This window comes from Chiloscyllium plagiosum, unplaced genomic scaffold, assembly GCF_037043375.1.
Source record: "Chiloscyllium plagiosum isolate Xiang-an unplaced genomic scaffold, Cpla_swu_hap1 HiC_scaffold_22, whole genome shotgun sequence".
In the NCBI taxonomy this organism is placed as follows: domain Eukaryota; kingdom Metazoa; phylum Chordata; class Chondrichthyes; order Orectolobiformes; family Hemiscylliidae; genus Chiloscyllium; species Chiloscyllium plagiosum.
Genome location: NW_028270160.1, coordinates 10,491,523 through 10,512,546, shown reverse-complemented (window position 1 = coordinate 10,512,546; position 21,024 = coordinate 10,491,523). Strand labels below are relative to the sequence as shown.

The 21,024-nt window shown below is 45.9% G+C and overlaps 1 protein-coding gene across 8 annotated transcripts in view; it reads left to right on the top strand.

The window, feature by feature from the left end:
- Nucleotides 1–1,100: 1,100 nt before the first annotated feature.
- Nucleotides 1,101–21,024, top strand: part of LOC122561323 (CREB3 regulatory factor-like) — a 161,074-nt gene continuing 141,150 nt past the window's right edge. For 5 of the 8 annotated variants that reach the window (XM_087998743.1, XM_087998737.1, XM_087998739.1 and 2 more), the window contains exons 1-2: nucleotides 1,101–1,196; nucleotides 14,869–14,942. In XM_087998743.1, the coding sequence (XP_087854869.1) occupies nucleotides 14,940–14,942 (3 nt within the window). In that variant the 5' untranslated portion in view covers nucleotides 1,101–1,196; nucleotides 14,869–14,939. Of the gene's footprint in view, nucleotides 1,197–11,955; nucleotides 12,170–14,868; nucleotides 14,943–21,024 lie in introns of those variants that run through there. The other 3 variants (XM_087998742.1, XM_087998738.1, XM_087998741.1) reach the window with 1 other exon arrangement.

The window sequence follows — 21,024 nt, the reverse complement described above, 5'->3', positions numbered from 1 at the left end:
ACATCTCTTCTGTTTGTTTGCAGAGGCAGATACTGACCAGGAGACAGAGAATTAAACTTTGCTGTTTTCAAGTTGCACTGTTTGATCTTTAATGCCCACATGAGAGGACAGCCAAGTCCTCAGTGTAATGTCTCATCCAAGTATTGAGGGGGTCCGGTAGAAAGCTTGGGACAATTACAGACAAAGAAAAACCATTCAGTCCATCAGCTGAAAACGAGCTGTATGGCTCCAACCCACTTTCCAACTCTGAGCCGACAACAGCACAGACTAAAGTATTTCAAGTGCTTATTCGGGCATTTTGCAAATGCAGTTAATCTTTCTGCATCTATTAACCTTTTAAGACGACGAGTTTCAGATCCCGCTATATTTTAGGTGGGGGAAAAATCCTCCCCGCCTCTTCTGCCATCCTTCCAGCAATTAGTTGAAACGTATGCCGTACCATGCCCACCTCCTCATCCCTTCCCACCTCCGCTCAATCCTCCCCTGTATATCCTCAATCCACCCCACCCTCTGAACCCATCACCTCCTCCCCTTCACTGCCTGTTTATTGATCTGACTGCTAAGGGGAAATGGATCCTTCCTAGATTTTGTGTTTAAAGTTACTGGAACAGAACCACGAATCCACAAACTTCCGCCTCGGAGTTAACCTCAGGGCAACAGCTGGCATTGGGGGGGGGGGGGGGGGTGAGATATTCGACTAAAGGGAGTGTCGTAACCAAGACCAACTGTCAACGATCACGTCTGCGCCCATTTTCACGGCGAATAGGAAGGAAGGAGTGGACGCAAATACGTTTCTCCTCCTAACCTGACGGAGTGAGATTAACTAGACCAGACCCACCCTCACTAACCCCATGAGAATCAGCGACTGATGCACTCGCTATCGGAACGATGATGCCTCTTTTGGAGGGATTCAAAAAGAAACGAGGTGTTGGAATATTTGTGTTCATCCTCCCGAAGGATCCGCAAATGTGTGAAGGGGTGACAGTAATGAGAGACATCCTCGCTTTAAGGTTGCAGACGACACGGGAGCATGTGACAGGGGATGGGGGAGGGTTTGTGGGGCTGGTCATATGATCATCTTGACGGAATCAAAACAAACCCAGCAACAAAACTGAAGGGGAGAAGAGTAGGGGGGGTGGGGAAGGATTGCTTCAAGGATCTAGGTGTAGCGAACTTTTTCAGGAACCTGCTACAAAGTAAGTTAATTGTATCCGCGTGTGTCAGACTGGCGCTTTTTGCCTGGATCGCTATAATGTATCTGTTTTCTGTCTTTGTTGTTGCAGTCTTCCTGATCGGCTGTCTGGGTTGTTTCTCTCTCTCTCTCTCTCTCCCTTCGTTTATATATAGGTGCAGATATGAGTAAGCGTTGTTGGTGCACTTTTAGCATCCCCTTCCCCTCCGTGATCGCCCTCCGGAGTCGAGTATCAAGGCAGGGACACATTTTTGTGTTTGTTCCCGATTCGTTTCTGAGTCTGTCTTCCCGTAATTGGATTCACCACTCTTACCTAACATTGCAAATAGGAAATCTCTCTCTCTCTGTTAAACCTGGAAAAACACCAAATAATCTTGAGGTCACAAAATTACAACCAAGACACCCCCTAAAGTGAACTGTTGTTGCTTTTTGTGATAAATGTACAATTCAACTGGCATTCAGCTTCAGAGGCCGAGAGGCGGAAATAGTCCAAGCGGAGGCCCTCTCCCTCATCAGATTGGAGTTGTTTTTAAAGGGACACAGCGTTCGTGGCTGGGGCTGTTGGAAATGAAGGTGCTGGGGTTCTGCTACTCCCCTGACATAATCCAAGCCACAAGTCGGGGAGGCCATTTTACCCAACCTGCCACAACTGTTTTAGGAATGAATCCAGTATAATCTGTTCTCGGCTGTTCCTCCCCAAATACCATTTGAAAAGTGCCCCAACTCTCTGAAGAAGTGCTCAAGTGACCTTTTCGCCGGTTTATCCTGCGGTTTAGGGTTAACTGTTTTGCGTCCCTTGCATAATACCCCGAGTGTTTTGATCTCGGAGGAGCTTTTCAATGCTGGAGAGAGATTTTATGCGTAATCTTTTTGACAGCACCCTCAATGAATCCGGCTCATTGCCTAGACATTGCATCAAGTCAGCCGCTGGCGATACTGCAACTCGTGACAAATCATTCAATTTATTTCACTTTCCCAAAACATACAAAAAAGAAATTCTTAGGAAAACCAAAGACTCGATATTTCTTTTCCCCAATTACAACCACGATGATTTGTTTCAACTCAAATTAAAGGGTTTTTTTTTCTGAAATGTTCAGAGTTTTCACGTTTGATGGATTCCCAGCTTCAGAAATTGATCGAGATGCTGGAAGTTTGTGTATGTGAAGTAATACCAGTTTTGTTGCAAACCCCTGGTACTAGATTTAAATAAATTACTCAGGGAATAAGCAAATTTAATTCACTGGTTACAATACAGCGTTGTATGATGACATAGGACAAGGGAGGAGTGGGATAAGTATTGGAAGAATTTAATCTGAAGAAGGCGGCTTTGGTGGGGCTGTGTAGGGGCAGGAGGGCAGAGAATTACTGAAAGATGACAGCAAATTGATCAGTCTGACAGAGAGAGAAAGATCATTGACATTGTAGAAAAATTGACAGGGAAAAATACAAATGCCTGTAGTGGCGGGGGAAAAGATCAATGAGAGAATAGTAAATGGTTGATGTGAAAGTAAGGGCAGGATAATGGCAGGAACAGGGACGTCAAAGTCAATCTGATCGCAGTCAGAAACAAATAGTCAACAGTGTGGCAGTAAAGTGATGGGAGAGAGCAAGAGAACCTGAGTAATTGTAAAAAGAAGAAATAAAGTGAATGAAAAGGAAGATCTGGGTAACTGAAAATGAGGAGAGGTGTTAGAATAGATGAAGAAAATCAGGATAATTGGGAAGACATCAGAATAATGACTGGAATGTTAAATAAGTATATGAATAGGAACAGTTTGGAGGGATATTGAGACAGGAGTAGGGAAGTGGAATAGTTTGGGATTATGTTTAGCATGTTTATGTTTGGAACGAAGGGTCTGTTTCTGTGCTTCATGACAATATTTGAAGACTAATGACTGGAAAAGGAAGGGAGAGATTATAGGAATGAATAGAAGGTGTCAGGGAGACAGAGATTATGATTAATAAATAAATAACTATAATGGCAGTATTGTATACTGCCAGGGAATATGGAACACATGTTTGAGACAGCATGGTCATTTTTTAATTGATTTAATGTCTATGTCCCTGTGATGTGAGGTCAGACAGCATTGCATCAGAATCTAGAATTTGCCAAAGCTTTGACAGAGAAAGGGATGGAGGGTAATATTAGAGATCTGGAAGTAGGTGATCCCTTAGGGATTCTAAGAGTTTTGATCCCAAAACAAAAGCAAAAAAAACTGTAAATGTTGTAAATCTGGAATAAAAACCGAAAGGGCTGGACAAACTCTGGTTTGACAGCATCTGTGGAGAGAGAGAAACTGAATTAATGTTTTGAGTTTGATATGATTCTTCATCAGAACTAAAGGGAATGGAAAAGTGGTGAATTTTCTGCTGTAGAAAAATGCAGGTAGGAGCTGGTGGAACAGAAAGGGTCAGACAGTGAGGGAGATTAGAGATCACAAGGGTCACAGAACAAATGTAAAGGGAGTGGTGATGGTTGTACAGATGAGAGATTTGGAGTAAGGGGATCAAAGGTAACAGAGGTGGGGGGGGAGGTGAAGGCAGGAGAACAGGGTTGAGAAACAGCTAATCCATGGATTGAGTGGTGGAGCAGACCTCAATGGGCTGAATGGCCTAATTCTGTTGCTATATCTTATGGTCCAGAACAGACGTTAATAGTAGAATGAAGTTTAGCTCTGCTAAAGGAAAAACTAAGAATACCTGACTCTGGAGCAATCAAAAGGAGGGCAGAAAGGTTTTGGATGTTCAGTTCAGAATGGTGTTGCGTTAACAGTTTGTTGCAAAAAATAATGGCTTTGTTCGTCACTTTGTTTTGACTGAAGGAACTGGCTGTCATAGAATCAGAATTGTTAGGATGCAGAAGGCGGCCATTTGGTCCATCATGTCTGCACCAGTCTTCGAGGACTCAATATTACATAGCGCTCTGTGGAGGGGAACAGAGAGAGGAGGGGCTGGGTATTATCACCGAAATAGTTGGAGTTTTGTAAGCCAAGGCAATTGAAAGATATGAATCGTAGACTGGAAAACAGTTAAGTTGCAGAACTCCCTGATCAAATTGATGAGAAGAGTAGGTCTGAATGGTCAGCTCCTGTTCTGAAATGTTCCACCTTGAGGGCATAGGTTTAGGCTAAGAGGGGAAAGATTTAAAAGATACCTAAATGGCAACATTTTCATGCAGGATGATACGTGTATGGAATGAGCTGCCAGAGGAAGTGATGGAGGCTAGTACAATTGCAACATTTAAAAGGCATCTGCAAGGGTATATGAATAGGAGGGATATGGGCCAAGTGCTGGCAAATGGGACTCGATTATTTTAGGATATCTGGTTGGCATGGACAACGTTTGTGAGCAGATTTGTAGCTCGGGTGCTCGTTGTTGTGGTTCTGGGAATTTGTGTTGCAGATGTTTTGTCCCCTGTCTAGGTGACATCCTCAGTGCTTGGGAGCCTCCTGTGAAGCGCTTCTGTGATCTTTCCTCTGGCATTTGTAGTGGTTTGAATCTGCCGCTTCCGGTTGTCAGTTCCAGCTGTCCGCTGCAGTGGTCGGTTTATTGGGTCCAGGTCGATGGCATGGACGAGTTGGACCAAAGAGTCTGTTTCTGTGCTGTACATCTCTATGACTCTGTTTAGTGCATCAGTGGAAGGTGACCCCATCTCCGGAGGCAATTTGGTAGATAAGGAAGAGGAGTGGGTTGAAGAAAGATCCCAGAGGTAACAATGTGGGAACAAGTAGATTGATCCTAGTGGATGGGTAGGAGTGAAATGAAGTGAGAGCAGCCCTGCAGAGCTGGACAATGGAGGAGAGGCACTAAGGAGAATGATACGGTTGAGTCTAATCAAAGGCTCAAGGCAAGTCAAGATGAGGAAGGGTTCTGGTCCTGGAACATTGCATTCTGACTTTGGTTTACGGCTTGTGACAGGAGCAGAAATCCAATTGTAGAGATCTAGATTGAGAGTTGTGCGAATGGTTTTGAGAAGACTGAACTATGTTGAAGGAAAGGGAACCTGGAGTTGGGTCAATAGTTGGTTTTTAAAAAAAGGGTGAGCTTCTGGGGATGAGAATGACAGTGACTAGTTTGATGGAGAAGGAGGAGGCCAGGAAAGGAGCTCGAGTGTAGTGAGAACAGAATCTGGAGGGAGACAGGTTGGGTCCTGTAGATAAGATAAACTCCAACTGGGGGAGATGGGGAGGAACAGGGAGGAACAGGTGCAGAGGACAGGGGGCCCTGGAGTGAAGTTTGGTTTGGTGGGAAAGGGGAGAAAGCCTGGGTAGCATCAGCAGAAGAAAGTGAATGAATTATTTTGAGCTGAGTACAGATAGACAGACAGGGAGAAGTGGTTGTAAGGAATTTGTTGGTAGTGGAGACGAGAAGCCAGAGGTTTTGATTACTCTTCAGAATAATCCTGGAATACTGAGCTGTTTTGGCTGAAGAGAGGGAAATCTAACGCTGTCATTCAATAGATCTGTTGATGGCTGTTCAACCCAGCTGTGCATCTGTTAGGCTGAAGCATGTGGCAGAGAGAAAAGCCAGAATGGGAGCCAGTGAGAGTTTTACTGCGGAAGATGGCATCCAAAGGTAGATGAGCAGTTCTAAAACTGGAGACGAATTAGCAGGTGCAAGATTAGATAAAATGGGCATTTATAGCTTGAGATGTGGTGAGAGACAGACTGGGATCAGTAATCATTGTATTGAGAGAAATATCAGGATAATTACTGAAAGGGGAGCCAGAAATAAAAAATAATGGTAAAGACCATGGTAAAGGTAATGAGTGAAAATAAGCAGGGGTTAAAACTGAGATAACATTGGAAAAGGGTAAGATCTGGGTAATAACAAGGAGAGAGAGTGTATTGAGTAAATTTAAGCTCAGGAACATCTCAGTGGACAGTGTGCTGTAACTTGTACAAAGTGCCATGTATTAATCAGTCTGCTGCTCAATGAGCAATACCTCACATTGTAAGGTTCTCGTTTCTTGTTTTAAAACCCCCATGGCCTCCAGTCTCTCCCTGTTGCAATTTTGTTCAGGTCTACAACGCTCTGAGCTCAGTTGGCTGGATGGTTGGTTTGAGATGCAGACATTGCAAGTTCAATTCCTGTACCAGCTGAGATAACCTTCTCAATCTTGCCACTTACCTGAGGTGTGGTGATCCTCTGGTTAAACCAGTTGACTCTCTCACACACTCTCACGCTCACACACACACTCTCACGCTCACACACACACTCTCACGCTCACACACACACTCTCACGCTCACACACACACTCTCACGCTCACACACACACTCTCACGCTCACACACACACTCTCACGCTCACTCACACTCTCACACTCTCTCTCACACAGTCTCTCTCTCACTCTCTCTCTCTCACAATCTCTCTCTCACACTCTCTCTCTCTCACACTCTCTCTCTCACACTCTCTCTCTCACACTCTCTCTCTCACACTCTCTCTCTCACACTCTCTCTCACACACTCTCTCTCACACACTCTCTCTCACACACTCTCTCTCACACACTCTCTCTCACACACTCTCTCTCACACACTCTCTCTCACACACTCTCTCTCACACACTCTCTCTCACACACTCTCTCTCACACTCTCTCTCTCACACACTCTCTCTCACACACTCTCTCTCACACACTCTCTCTCACACACTCTCTCTCACACACTCTCTCTCACACACTCTCTCTCACACTCTCTCTCTCACACTCTCTCTCTCACACTCTCTCTCTCACACTCTCTCTCTCACTCTCTCACTCTCAAACTCTCTCTCTCTCTCACACACTCTCTCTCTCTCTCTCACACACTCTCTCTCTCTCTCTCTCACACACTCTCTCTCTCTCTCTCACTCTCCCCGAGAGAGCAGCCCTATGCTCCTCTTTAGCTGGACCATCTCAGACTCCTCCCTCCCCTTCCTAGATCTCTCCATTTCTATCTCGGGCAACCGACTCAACACGGACATTTACTCTAAACCAACTCACTCCCACAGCTACCTAGATTACATCTCCTCCCAACCTGCCCCCTGTAAAAACGCCATCCCATATTCCCAATTCCTTCACCTCCGCCGCATCTGCTCCCAGGAGGACCAATTCCAATACCGAACAACCCAGATGGCCTCCTTCTTCAAAGACCGCAATTTCCCCTCAGACGTGGTTGACGATGCTCTCCACTGCATCTCCTCCACTTCCCGCTCCTCTGCCCTTGAACCCCGCCCCTCCAATCGCCACCAGGACAGAACCCCACTGGTCCTCACCTACCACCCCACCAACCTCCAGATACATCGTATCATACTTCGTCATTTCCGCCACCTCCAAACAGACCCCACCACCAAGGATATATTTCCCCTCCCCTCTCCTATCAGCGTTCCGGAAAGACCACTCCCTCTGCGACTCCCTCGTCTGGTCCACACCCCCCACCAACCCAACCTCCACTCCCGGCACCTTCCCCTGCAATCGCAAGAAATGCAAAACTTGCGCCCACACCTCCCCCCTCACTTCCCTCCAAGGCCCCAAGGGATCCTTCCATATCCGTCACAAATTCACCTCCACACACATCATTTACTGCATCCGCTGCACCCGATGTGGCCGCCTCTACGTTGGGGAGACAGGCCGCCTACTTGCAGAACGTTTCAGAGAACACCTCTGGGACACCCGCAACAACCAACCCAACCACCCCAAGACAGAACACTTTAACTCCCCCTCCCACTCCGCCAAGGACATGCAGGTCCTTGGCCTCCTCCATCGCCAGACCATGGCAACACGACGCCTGGAGGAAGAGCGCCTCATCTTCTGCCTAGGAACCCTCCAACCACAAGGGATGATTGCAGATTTCTCCAGCTTCCTCATTTCCCCTTCCCCCACCTTTTCTCAATCCCAACCCTCGGACTCAGCACCGCCTTCTTGACCTGCAATCTTCTTCCTGACCTCTCCGCCCCCACCCCCTCTCCGGCCTATCACCCTCACCTTAACCTCCTTCCAACTATCGCATTCCCAATGCCCCTCCCCCAAGTCCCTCCTCCCTACCTTTTATCTTAGCCTGCTTGGCACACCTTCCTCATTCCTGAAGAAGGGCTTATGCCCGAAACGTCGATTCTCCTGCTCCTTGGATGCTGCCTGACTTGCTGCGCTTTTCCAGCAACACATTTTTCAGCTGTGATCTCCAGCATCTGCAGTCCTCACTTTCTCCTCTGGGAATATGGCAACTTTACCTAGTGGGGTGAGAGAGTGCGATATGGAGAATGACAGAGACATATGGAGGTATTGTTCGGAAAATGCGAGAGATTGGGCTTTGTAACTAAAAAGGAGAAAGTGAAAGAAATTTTCCACCTCACCTTCTATGGTAAAGGTCAGCCTTTATCACAATCAGAAAACGAAAGTGAACTAGAAGAAAATGAGTAGAATTCCCGGAAATAGATTACTGAAAACAGAACATGCTCACACTCAAAACATCCAGTTATTTCATTTCTAATCTTGCTGAAGTTTTTTGTGGTCTCATATCCAGTTCTGTACAGGAAAAAGTGCACTGATGGAAGGGTGACCAAAAGGATCAGATGTCTTGAATTCAGTTTGCATTATGTTTTTTTCCAGCCCTTTCTAAAACAGTTTGTCATGATCAGAAACCCTTTCGGAATATGGGCAAAGTGGAAGGAGAGATTAATTTAATCTGTGTAAGGATATGCAATCTGAAACACTTCTTTGGTGTAAATGACAAACTATAATCTAATCATATTTGTTCCACTATTTCAATTACCAATATTTGTTTGTTGAGCCCAGTTCAAATCCTGAATTGAATATTTGTTTATGAGATGTTTGGACGTTGCCATAAAGTTGTAAGGCAGCTGATAAAAGTATATTTAAATAGGTTGGCTTGTAAATTAGGTAAAATGCAATGATGTATTAATATGTAACTTAGATTGTATTCTGTTCAGGATTCTTTAAATAGAATGGAGTTTAACATAAATAGATGCTGTTCATACAGGTAACTTACAGTTGCAAAAGAGGATTTGAAGTTTGGAACTTATTTGTACATTGCTAACTAGAAAAAAGTATGTCAAATAATTAAAACATGGATTAAAAATAGATATTTAAATTAGAGAGCTGCATGGCATTTGACAAATCTACTAAACAGTAATCTCCGTAAAATGTGGTGAATACAAGCCACAAAAACAGAATTTGCTGGAAAAGCTCAGCAAGTCTGGCAGCATCTATGGAGAGAAATCAGAATCAATATTTTGAGTCCAGTGACCCTCCTTCAGAACTGATAGCATTTTTTTCCTAGCTATTATATATGCTGAAAATGGGAGTGGGTGTGGGGTGAAGGAGCAAGCATATAGTCATAGATGGAGCCCAGAGAGAAAGAACGACAGAGGGACAAATGGACACTTGACTGTATGCCAAGGAGAAAGAAAGGCTCTCTCTGGGCTCCACTTTGCCTAACTGTTCACTCCTTTCCCCATTCCCTGTCTTCAGTATATGTACCTTTTACTAGCTATAAGAACATAAGATATAGGAGCAGAATTAGGCTTTTTGGCCCATCGAGTCTGTTCCATTATTCAATAATGGTGGATATGTTTCTCAACCCCATTCTCCTGCCTTCTCCCATAACCATCGATTCCCTTACTAATCAAGAACATATTTATCCCTGTCTTAAAGAAACTCAATAGTTTGGCCTCCCCAGCCTTCTGTGGCAATGAGTTCCACAGATTCACCACCCTCTGGGTGAAGACATTTCTCCTCATCTCAGATTTAAAGGGTTGACCCTTCACTCCAAGGCTATGCCCTCTGGTCTGAATCTCTGCTACTAGTGGAAATACCTTCTCCACATCCATTCTATCCAGGGTTTTCAGTAATCTGTAAGCTACTACTAGTTCTCAAGAAGGGTCACTGGACTCAAAACATTAACTCTGTTTTCTTTTTCACAGATTCTGGCAGACCTCCTGAGTTTCCCGAGCAATATCTGCTGTTGTTTCAAATCTTCAGCATCCACAGTTCTTTGTTTTATTTTAATGAACATAAGCTTTATGGATTTAAGTACTTTAGGTTTTGGTTAACATTTAGTTAAGTAGAAAATTGAAGCATTGATAATTGATTAATTCCCATTGTAACAATACTATGGCTTTAAGAGATGTATTTTAAACTTGGTTTTTATTTATGAAGCAAAGTTGAGAAAGAGCTGCTGTGCAATCTACTCAAAGCCAATAGAATAAACAGCTTGTGAGGCCTAGGTTTTTTTTAATGTTGCAACAGTAGACGCAGCCTGAATGATTGGTATCAAGCTCCCCCCAGAACCAGAATGTTTAGTTTTATCTTCCAGCAGTTGCTGGGGCTTCACGTTGGATGTGGAAGCTGTTCCTCCTCTCCCTCTGTTACAGCTAAAGGCTGGGGAGTTCTCTTCCTGGTGCTAGAATTGCATATGAAACAATCTATTTTACTGAATTTGCCTTTGCCAAGGGAGTGTTTATGGGATGTTACTATACTGGAACAGTTACTGTTTAGTAGTTAAATGATCTAATATTCTGTTAAGTTTTCCATTAGAATTAAGTTATTCCAATTCTTTTTTTTGGTTGTATTTTAACTCTAGTGTATGAATGAAGTGTGTTTTGCTTTTTCTATTTTTCAAGACAAGTAGTTTGACCAATTGAATTGAAATTTCTAACACTTGCTGTTAAAATAAGAAAGAGTTAGAGTCTAGGTGTCTTCTTAATCTATTTTGAGGGGATTTGGTCTGGTCTATAATAATACGTGAATCCAAGATTGTATACAATTCTACTCTGAAGGAAGCCATTTAGCCAATCATTCCTCTGCTGGCTCTTCCTACAAGAGTCCAGAAGCACTCCCCTGCTTGCTCCCTGTGGCCTTGCAACTGTTTACTTTTCAGATAACCATTCCAATTCCGCCTTAAATATGAAACGAAACAAAGAACTTCAGATATTGGAAAACTGAAACAGAAACTTAGTTTATCTTCTGGATAAACTCAGCAGGTCTGCCATCTGAGGACAGAAAACAGAGTTAGCAGTTCAGGTCCAGTGACGCTTCATCTGAATTGATAATAACTAGGAAAAGGTGTTTCTTTCTCCTCAATGTTTCAGGTCCAGTGACCCTTCATCACCTTTTCCTAGCTACTATCAATTCAGGTGAAGGGTTACTGGACCCGAAATGTCAACTCAGCTTTCTCTCCACTGATGCTGCCAGACTTGCTGAGTTTCTCCAGCAATTTCTGCTTTTGTATCCTCTTGAGGGACCTGGTTCAACCTACCATGGAGTGTTTTCCTGATCTGTGTTGTGTGAAAGATTTTCTCTGGTTCTAACTGCTTATTTTGCCAATCACCTTAAGTGTACACAATCTCGTTCTCAGTTCTTTTAATGGGAACAATTTCTCCCAATCTTACACTGTCCAGCCTCCTCCTGACTGGACCAGTCCATCAGATCTCTACCAAATAACACCCTTTTAAAATACTTTCTGAAAGCCTTTGCTGTACTTAGCTCATAAATAATCAAAATACCGGTGCTTAACTTTAGGTTTAAAATTGAACTTTGTTCTATAAACAATGAAACAGAATGCCCCTTTTTGTATATTGGAGATTAAAATGTTCTTTCTTAAACAGTGAAGTGACCTTATATTTTGGGTTTTCGATAACACTCAAAACTCATGAGGGAAATGTTTTCTTTTTAAAAAGTTCGGTTTTACTTCAGGGCGATTTAGACAGGAGTTTACCTTTGGATTTGAAAGCTGCCAGAAAAAGTTTGAAGTTGCTATTTATTTGCCTCGAAGGGAAGCGGCTGGGGAGATTCCCGTTTGTGGACCGTCCCCGAACGATTTCTTTTCGAGTGAGACCGCTTTGTGACTCCGGGTGGGCCTGAGACCGGCTACTGGCTTTGACAGGGACCCGACCAGCAGTGTCTGAGAGCGGGCGCTGCCGCTCACTTGGTACCCCACTTTAACCCGAGCCTGCAAGAGCTGAGCCAATATCCCGACAACTCGGCAGGTGACTGAAAGCAGCTTCAAGTCTTTTTTTCCCTCTCTCTTCTGTTACTCGCTTGCTCCTTTCTTTGCTTATTTTCTTTCTCTCTCTGTCTTAATATCTCTTTCTCTCTTTCCCCCCTTCACTCATTATCTCTTCACCCCCCCCTCCCTCTCCCTCCCACCCCCCCTCTCCCTCCCTCCCCCCCCTCTCTCCCTCCCCCCCCCTCTCTCCCTCCCCCCCTCCCTCCCCCTCTCCCTCCCCCCCTCCCTCCCCCCCTCCCCCCCTCCCCCTCTCCCCCCCTCCCCCTCTCCCCCTCTCTCCCTCCCCCTCTCCCCCTCTCTCCCTCCCCCTCTCCCCCTCTCTCCCTCCCCCTCTCCCCCTCTCTCCCTCCCCCTCTCTCCCTCCCTCCCCCCCTCCCCCTCTCTCCCCCTCTCTCCCCCCCTCCCCCCCTCCCCCTCTCTCCCCCCCTCCCCCCCTCCCCCTCTCTCCCCCCCTCCCCCCCTCCCCCCCTCCCCCTCTCTCCCCCCCTCCCCCCCTCCCCCTCTCTCCCCCCCTCCCCCTCTCTCCCCCCCTCCCCCCCTCCCCCTCTCTCCCCCCCTCCCCCTCTCTCCCCCCCTCCCCCCCTCCCCCTCTCTCCCCCCCTCCCCCCCTCCCCCTCTCTCCCCCCCTCCCCCTCTCTCCCCCCCTCCCCCTCTCTCCCCCCCTCCCCCTCTCTCCCCCCCTCCCCCTCTCTCCCCCCCTCCCCCTCTCTCCCCCCCTCCCCCCCTCCCCCCCTCCCCCTCTCTCCCCCCCTCCCCCCCTCCCCCCCTCCCCCTCTCTCCCCCCCTCCCCCCCTCCCCCTCTCTCCCCCCCTCCCCCCCTCCCCCTCTCTCCCCCCCTCCCCCCCTCCCCCTCTCTCCCCCCCTCCCCCCCTCCCCCTCTCTCCCCCCCTCCCCCCCTCCCCCTCTCTCCCCCCCTCCCCCTCTCTCCCCCTTCCCCCCTCCCCCTCTCTCCCCCCCCCCTTTCTCCCCCTCCCCCTCTCTCCCCCTCCCCCTCTCTCCCCCTCCCCCTCTCCCTCTCTCCCTCTCCCCCTCTCCCCCTCCCCCTCTCCCCCCCTCCCCCCCTCCCCCCCTCCCCCCCTCCCCCCCCCCCCCCTCCCCCCCCCCCCCCTCCCCCTCTCCCCCTCCCCCTCTCCCTCTCCCCCTCCCCCCTCCCCCTCCCCCTCTCCCTCTCCCCCTCCCCCCCTCCCCCTCCCCCCCTCCCCCTCCCCCTCTCCCCCTCTCCCTCTCCCTCTCCCCCTCCCCCTCCCCCTCCCCCCCTCCCCCTCCCCCCCTCCCCCTCCCCCTCCCCCCCTCCCCCTCCCCCCCTCCCTCTCCCCCTCTCCCCCTCTCCCCCTCTCCCTCTCTCCCCTCTCCCCCCCTCCCCCCCTCCCCCCCTCCCCCCCTCCCCCCCTCCCCCTCTCCCCCTCCCCTCCCCCCCTCCCCCCCTCCCCCCCTCCCCCCCTCCCCCCCTCCCCCCCTCCCCCTCTCCCCCTCTCCCCCTCTCCCCCTCTCCCCCTCTCCCCTCCCCCTCTCCCCCTCTCCCCCTCTCCCCCTCTCCCCCTCTCCCCCTCTCCCCCTCTCCCCCTCTCCCCCTCTCCCTTCCTCCCCTTTCCCCTCCTCCCCTCCTCCCCTCCTCCCCTTTCCCCTCCTCCCCTCCTCCCCTCCTCCCCTCTCCCCTCTCCCCTCTCCCCTCTCCCCTCCCCCTCCCCCTCCCCCTCCCCCTCCCCCCCTCCCCCTCCCCCTCCCCCTCTACCCTCTACCCTCTACCCTCTACCCTCTACCCTCTACCCTCACCCTCTACCCTCCCCCTCACCCTCATCCCCTCACCCTCATCCCCTCACCCTCATCCCCTCACCCTCATCCCCTCACCCTCATCCCCTCACCCTCATCCCCTCACCCTCATCCCCTCACCCTCTCCTCTCCCCCTCACCCTCTCCTCTTCACTCTTTCTCTCGCTGCCTTAATATCTCTCTTCCCCTTCACTCTTTCTCTCTCTCTCTCTCCCCTTCACTCTTTCTCTCTCTCTCTCTCTCTCCCCTTCACTCTTTCTCTCTCTCTCTCTCTCTCCCCTTCACTCTTTCTCTCTCTCTCTCCCCCTCCACTCTTTCTCTCTCTCTCTCTCCCCTTCACTCTTTCTCTCTCTCCCACCTTCACTCTTTCTCTCTCTCTCTCCCCCCCCCTTCATTCTTTCTCTCCCCCCCCCCCTTCATTCTTTCTCTCCCCCTTCACTCGTCTTCTCTCTCTCTCCTCCTTCACTCGTCTTCTCTCTCTCCCCCTTCACTCGTCTTCTCCCTCCCTTTCTCTCTCTCCCCCCTTCACTCGTCTTCTCCCACCCTCTCTTTCCCCCCCCCTTCACTCTTTCTCTCGCTGTCTTAATCTCTCTCTCTCTCTCTCTCTCTCTCCCCCTCCCCTTTTCCACTTTTTTTCTCTCTCTCCCTCCCTTCCTTGCCCCATGGAGAGGAGAAACAGCCAACCCCCCCCCTCCTCCGGTGCTTTCTCTCTGTGTGTCAGTGACCCTAGAGTTAAAACCAGTCACCGATAAATGAAGTAACCAGCTGCAATCTAGAAAGCAAGGGAAACTAATGAAGTTTACTTCATCTTCAAATTTAAAGGAGAAACAGATATTTTGAAAGGGGGGGGTGGGGGGGCAATTGTTTGATACTTGTAACATCTGACACTGGTATCTCTTGTCTATGACAGCATCAGCATTAAGAAGATACAGTAATTTTCAGTACAATGTGGGGGAGGCTCAGAACTAAGCTGCCAAGATAATGGTAAGTAGATTATTGGTGACCAGTATCTTTTATTTTTTGATTTTAAATATCTATTTATGTGTTGTCGATTGTTACATTAAGCATTTTCTGATGTTAGTCTATTTGTCTTTTTAAATTCAACTAATTGATACGACAGAAAGGAAAGAGCAGGCTAAAGTTCAATGCTCCTGATGTTTTAGTTCTTTTCAGTGCCTGCATATTTCTGTGGGTATTGTTGGACAATGCAGAATTTTAATTTTATTTAGTGCTGAGTCAAAACCTTCCATTCAATGATGTCCCTTCAGACAAGCTTTAGCAGAGCTGATGGTGCAAATCCACAATGCCTACATTGTGCAGTTTACTGTCTGATGTCTGCATTAATTCAAATAATCTAATATTTAATTCCTTCAGTATCAGATTGCCCCTTTTGCTCTGCTATTTTACACCTCATTTAGATTGTTGGAGAAGATCATTTTAGTGGAAAAAATGTTTTTGAATTCCTATTTGTCGATTCTATGTTCGAATAGCTGTTTGGTTGAACAGAACTTGCCGAAAAGGGCATCTATTTTGTTAAAGTATTTTGTTTTGCACACAAGACAAGAAGCATGGACAAAAATGTGTCTTTTTGTCTATTTTTCCCTTTTGGATCTGAGGGGCAGAGGTTAAGGCAAATAATATTTATGCTATCCCTCACTTTCTCAACTCCTCTCTCCTCTTCCTCCTATATTGTGATGTACAGGATAAGTTACAGGATTTGAACCTTACTCAGAATGGATGAGCTGTAGAGAAATGCTAAATACTTCATATGGAGCTAAACATGATCTAGTAGGAGGGGGCTACACCTTAAGTGGAAGGAAGATAATGTATATGAAAAAGAGATCAAAGGGTCTTTATTATACAGTAGATTAAAATTATTGCACCAATGTCAGATGCCAGTGAGAAAGTAAATCAAATGTTGAGATGTGTTAAAAGGTCAATAGTAATGAGGTGGTTGTGCCATTTTATAAATTGTTATTACAATGGCACTTGGAATACTGTGTATAGTCGTGGCTGTCACTGTACAGAAAAGATATTTGCGGTTATTGAAATGATCCAGAAGTCTGCATCCAAAATGATTTGAGGGGATGGCAGGGTTGGAATACAGGCAGTGATTATATAAATTGGGCTTCTTTTCATTTAGAAAAGAGAAGATTATGAGCTGAGTCATTTGATGATTTTCAGATTCCAAAATGGCAAGATAATGGTGAGCACGTCTGAATTTGAAATAGCTAGCCAGAGAATTGGAGGGGAAAATAGGAAAATGTATCTGTTCAGGATCTAGAATGTTCTACATGCAAGGATGATGGAATCAAAGCCTCCAAATGAAAACAACCCAAATTATATATTCGCTGTTAGTGTTCCAACCTTACCATCCCATCAAATCATTTTGGAGACAAATAATTTGCAAGGTTCTGTGGTGGGGGTGAAGCTGGAAACTAAAGTATGAATATGTTGAATAACTTTTTCAAAGAGCTGGAATGAGCAGGGCTGACAATTGGCCAGGTGCTGAGAGATTCTAGATTTCAAAGCTATTTTAAATGGAGTGGCAGTCGGAGAGGTTGTCGCCAACATTTGAAGAAATTATGAATTCAAAATGAATTTATAGAAATAACATTTCAGCGGTCAATCTATAGAACAGATTCCCTGAGGAGACAGGGAAAGTGGAAATTATTGATTCATTCAATAGCAAATTAGATTTTCATTCAGAAAGTAACATTTTGGAAGACACTAGAAGAGGAACTTGTGGGTGTGATGCACAGCGAGTGCAACAATTAATGGGTGACTTGGGTCCAATGGTTGTGAAACTCTCAACTGTTGGAGGTTGACCTCCCCTCATTGTCTAGGTCTGTTGTTGACTTGGATAGAAGTTATAAGCATTGCCGTTATTGATGTATGAGTTTGCCTACTAGGATGGTAACAGGTGTACTGGATGGATGTTGCTCTTTATTTGATCTAAAAGTTCCTCATCTTTATAATGCTTTACATCTAACAATGCCAGCAATATCTGGGACACAACCACGAAGGCTAAATGGTTGCATTGTCAAAGATTGTGCCAACAAAAGGACTTGACATGTATTCATATGTGTCCTTCACCTGGACATACCAGGAAACTGATGGGATTAGGAAATATAGTAGACAGGAGGATTAATTTTAGATTACTCCAGCAAAGTGCTGGCATTGATATGGCCTCCTATATAAGTGGCCTAGAATGATAGGCTTTGTATGTATTTTTGTTAGTGAGTAGATTATATGCCAAACCTGGTGAAAGTGAGGACTGCAGATGCTGGAGATGAGAGTCAAGAATGTGGTGCTGGAGAAGCACAGCAGGTCAGGCAGCATTCGAGGAGCAGGAGAATCAACATTTCGGGCAAAAGCCCTTCATCAGGAATGTCAAACCAGCCACAGCCTTCTCTAGTATTGACTCCGTCTGTCTTCAGAGAGTTGGAAAGGGTACATGTGCACACAGAACCTATACAGATCAACCCAGCGCACAAAGAATTGGGTATCGAGTAGTTCAAAGCAAATGCCCAAATCACTGAAATGAGGGGCTGACACTATTAAACATTGGAAAATATCTAATGTCAACAGAAATATATAACAACACCTGGATAACAGGTAACATTGTGTAAATACCTAGTGAAGCCTTTTGGTTCTTGATGTTTTTCGTTACTGACCCACTGTAAATTTGAAACAATGAGTTATTAATTGCACCTACAGGGATTTCACACTCTCCTTGGTTTGGTGCAAGTACAGGTTGATGAAGGTGGTGGATTTGGAAATGTTAGTTTACAGCTCCTTTCGAGGTTCAGGTGAGGCTGCTTGCCTGCATTCCCTGTGGATGGTCACTGATTTAGCCTGGAGAAAGGAGAGGAGACTGTGGAAATGGACAAAAAAGCATACCAGCTCAGAGTAAAAGGTTACTGAACCTGAAGAATATGGGTGTGGGACAGTTGTTACACGGAAGCTCTCACATACTGAATTCTGAAGCGAATGCTTCTGTACCTGCCCTCGTTTGTTTTTTGTTTCAATCCCAACACTCAAAGCATGAGATTAATATGGTGACTTTTTGTGTGGGCACTTGCAGCATTTCAGTTTCTTGCCAATTTTGATGTGTTTGCAACTGGTAAGGCATTAAGTATTTTAGATACGGCATAGTATCATGATTATTAATAATACTATAAAGAAGGATCTCATTGACTCTGAACCGGATATCTGTGTTTTGTTTTTAAGAGAAACCCAGTTAGTTCAAAACTGGACCACTTGATCCTTATTGGCATTTAAACTCTTGCAGGCAGCAGTAGCATTGGGAATTGATTTGTATTCTGCTCTGATCTCACTCTGGCTCGCTTACTTTCTCTGCTGCCATATTGCACAGTGACTATAAAGTGAGGAAGTGGAAGCTATATACTATGCATAGGTTTGTGTGACCACATAAGTTGGTTTTGTTTTGGAGGAAACTGCTGCTTACTACTTGTTTATGACTGATTTCTGTCACATGGTTTTATCAAGATGTAGGGTTTGTTTTGATCTGTGAACAGGATATAAATTGTGCATGTAAATCATGACTTGTGCTTACTCAGCCTGTGCATTTTTGCTCCCCTTTTTTGAGGAAACGTTTGCCATTCCCACATCCTCTGCAGCTATTCTGAAGGTAATGAATCTTCATTGAATCACAGCTTTTGCTTATCCAGAGGATTAGTATCCAGGGGCTCTTCGACCATCTTACTGGATGTGTTGTCCAGGTCTAGACCTGATCAGGCCAACCACCTACAAGCATGTACATCTCGGGCTGGTCTCACTCGTAACCTGGGCGTTCCCTCTTGCCATTCATTCTGCCCCTACTTTTGGAACGAAATGTAGCTAAGATTGTAACCATTATAGTGTCAGTGAGTTTTGTGAAGATTTGCAGCTCAGGTTGAGGTTCTGGATGTAGGTTTGCTCACTGAGCTGGAAGGTTTGGTTTCATTATAGTGTCCATTGCAGGGGAAGCTCAGCAGAATCTGGGCATTATGGCTTGACTCATTCTTTACTCAGCTGCACGCAATGCATTTGCTCCATGAGTACTGAACACATTTTGAACTCTTGGCTCTTTAGGTATTGCACGCTACTTTAAATCAGAAGGTTATGGGTTCAAGTCCCATTCCAAGGCTTGAAGACATACTCCACGCTGCCATCCTCAGTGCAGTGTCAAGGGAGGTTTGCACTGTCAGGATACCATTGTTCATCTGAACATCAAACCAAGTCCCCAGCTGTCCTCTTAAGATGAATGTATAGTGTGTCATTATTTTGAAGGAAAGTCGGGAGGTTTTACTTGGTGTCCTGATCAATATTTATCCCTTGTTCAGCTCCACTGAAACAGATTATATGGTTATTATCTCATTGACATTCCTGAGTCCATGTTGTGTGCAAATTGTCCATTGTCCCACTTTATAATGGAGAGTGCACTATGAAAGTTCTTTGTCTGTGCAATGCATTGGGACATATTCAGATTGGTGAGAAGTTTTGGTTTTTGTTAATACTGAGTGAAGAACACAGTATTACTGGAATTTTATGTTTTACCATCTGTCCTTGTGTTTTGGTGCTCTGAAATTTCAATTGCTTGTGTTTTGTTTCCCCTTGGGCTGTGCCTTTAGTGCTTCTTTCTGTTATCTGACTCACATGATCTTTTGCATCATTGCTTTTTGTGACCAGTTTCTTTGTTTATTGCTGTCCTTCTTTGGAGTTAGTTTTATTTTCATTATTGCCTTCCCTCTATGCTGTCATTCCGATGAAGGGCTTATGCCTGAAATGTCAACTCTCCTGCTCCTCTGATGCTACCTGACCTGCTGTGCTTTTCCAGCAACGCAGTTTATCCATTTACCTTGTCCATCTTTCGGTCGTGAAGAGGGGACCAACTCAAGAAGTTAACTCCTCATGTTCTCATCGTTATCATCAGTTTTCAGTATTTCCTGAGGCTGGGCTCTGAACTTTAACCCCTTGCCAAAGCCAGAACACTTTTTTTTTTAGTGCAAGTTTGTCACCTGTCATTTTAAGTGCAGGAATCCTCCTAATGGAAAATCCCATAGTGTATTCCATCTTTTCTGACACCTTATCAAAAAATGTGTCCATGATGCATGGACATTGCTGGCTAGGCCAGAGGTAAAAACAAGGACGGCAGGTGCTGGAAACCAGATTCTAGATTAGAGTGGTGCTGGAAAAGCACAGCAGTTCAGGCGGCAGCCGAGGAGCAGGAAAATCGACGTTTCGGGCAAAAGCCCTTCATCAAGGACTTTTGCCCGAAACGTCGATTTTCCTGCTCCTCGGATGCCGCCTGAACTGCTGTGCTTTTCCAGCACCAATCTAATCTAGAATCTGGCTAGGCCAGAGTCAGTTAAGAGCTAAGAACATTACTGTGGGTAACAGGGCAGACCAGATTTCTTTTCCTAAAGGGTATTAGTGAACCAGATGGATTGTTATCAAGGTGGACATTAGTTATTTGGTCATTAATAGGCCTGCTTGTTTTTTGTTCAGATTCTTATTGAATTCAAATTTGAAAGTAGGATGAGGTGATCAGAATTCTGTCTGAATCCATGTTGCCATAACCACTTTGTTCCTTGCAAGAGATCCAGTAGGGTTACGGAAAATATTCTTTCCAAATATGATGTTGTATTAACCGGCATGTGTTTGTTTATGTTGGATTTGTTAATTGTGTTACACCAGCTGGCTGCTGGGTAGCTCCCATGTACTGACAGCGCTCTTGCAAATGTTAGGGAGGGGCAGCCATATTCTGAAACATTTCCTTTGGGATTCTGGGGGGTGTCCAACTCCTTCAGTGTTCAAAATAATAACTTGGAGCTTCTTGCATTTTACGATATTTAGGTGTTTAAGTGTGGGGGGGGCAGTTGAGAGATTTTCTGTTGCAAGTGGAAAAATTGGGAAAGAAGGATGTGCAGGATTGATGATATGTTTCAAGGTGGAGGACTTTGTGACTATTTAAAACAGCTTGTGTGACAATAGAGATTTAAAGTGTCAGTGAAAGTGTAGTCTGTGCAGTGAGATGAGGGAGAATGATTAACAACAATTA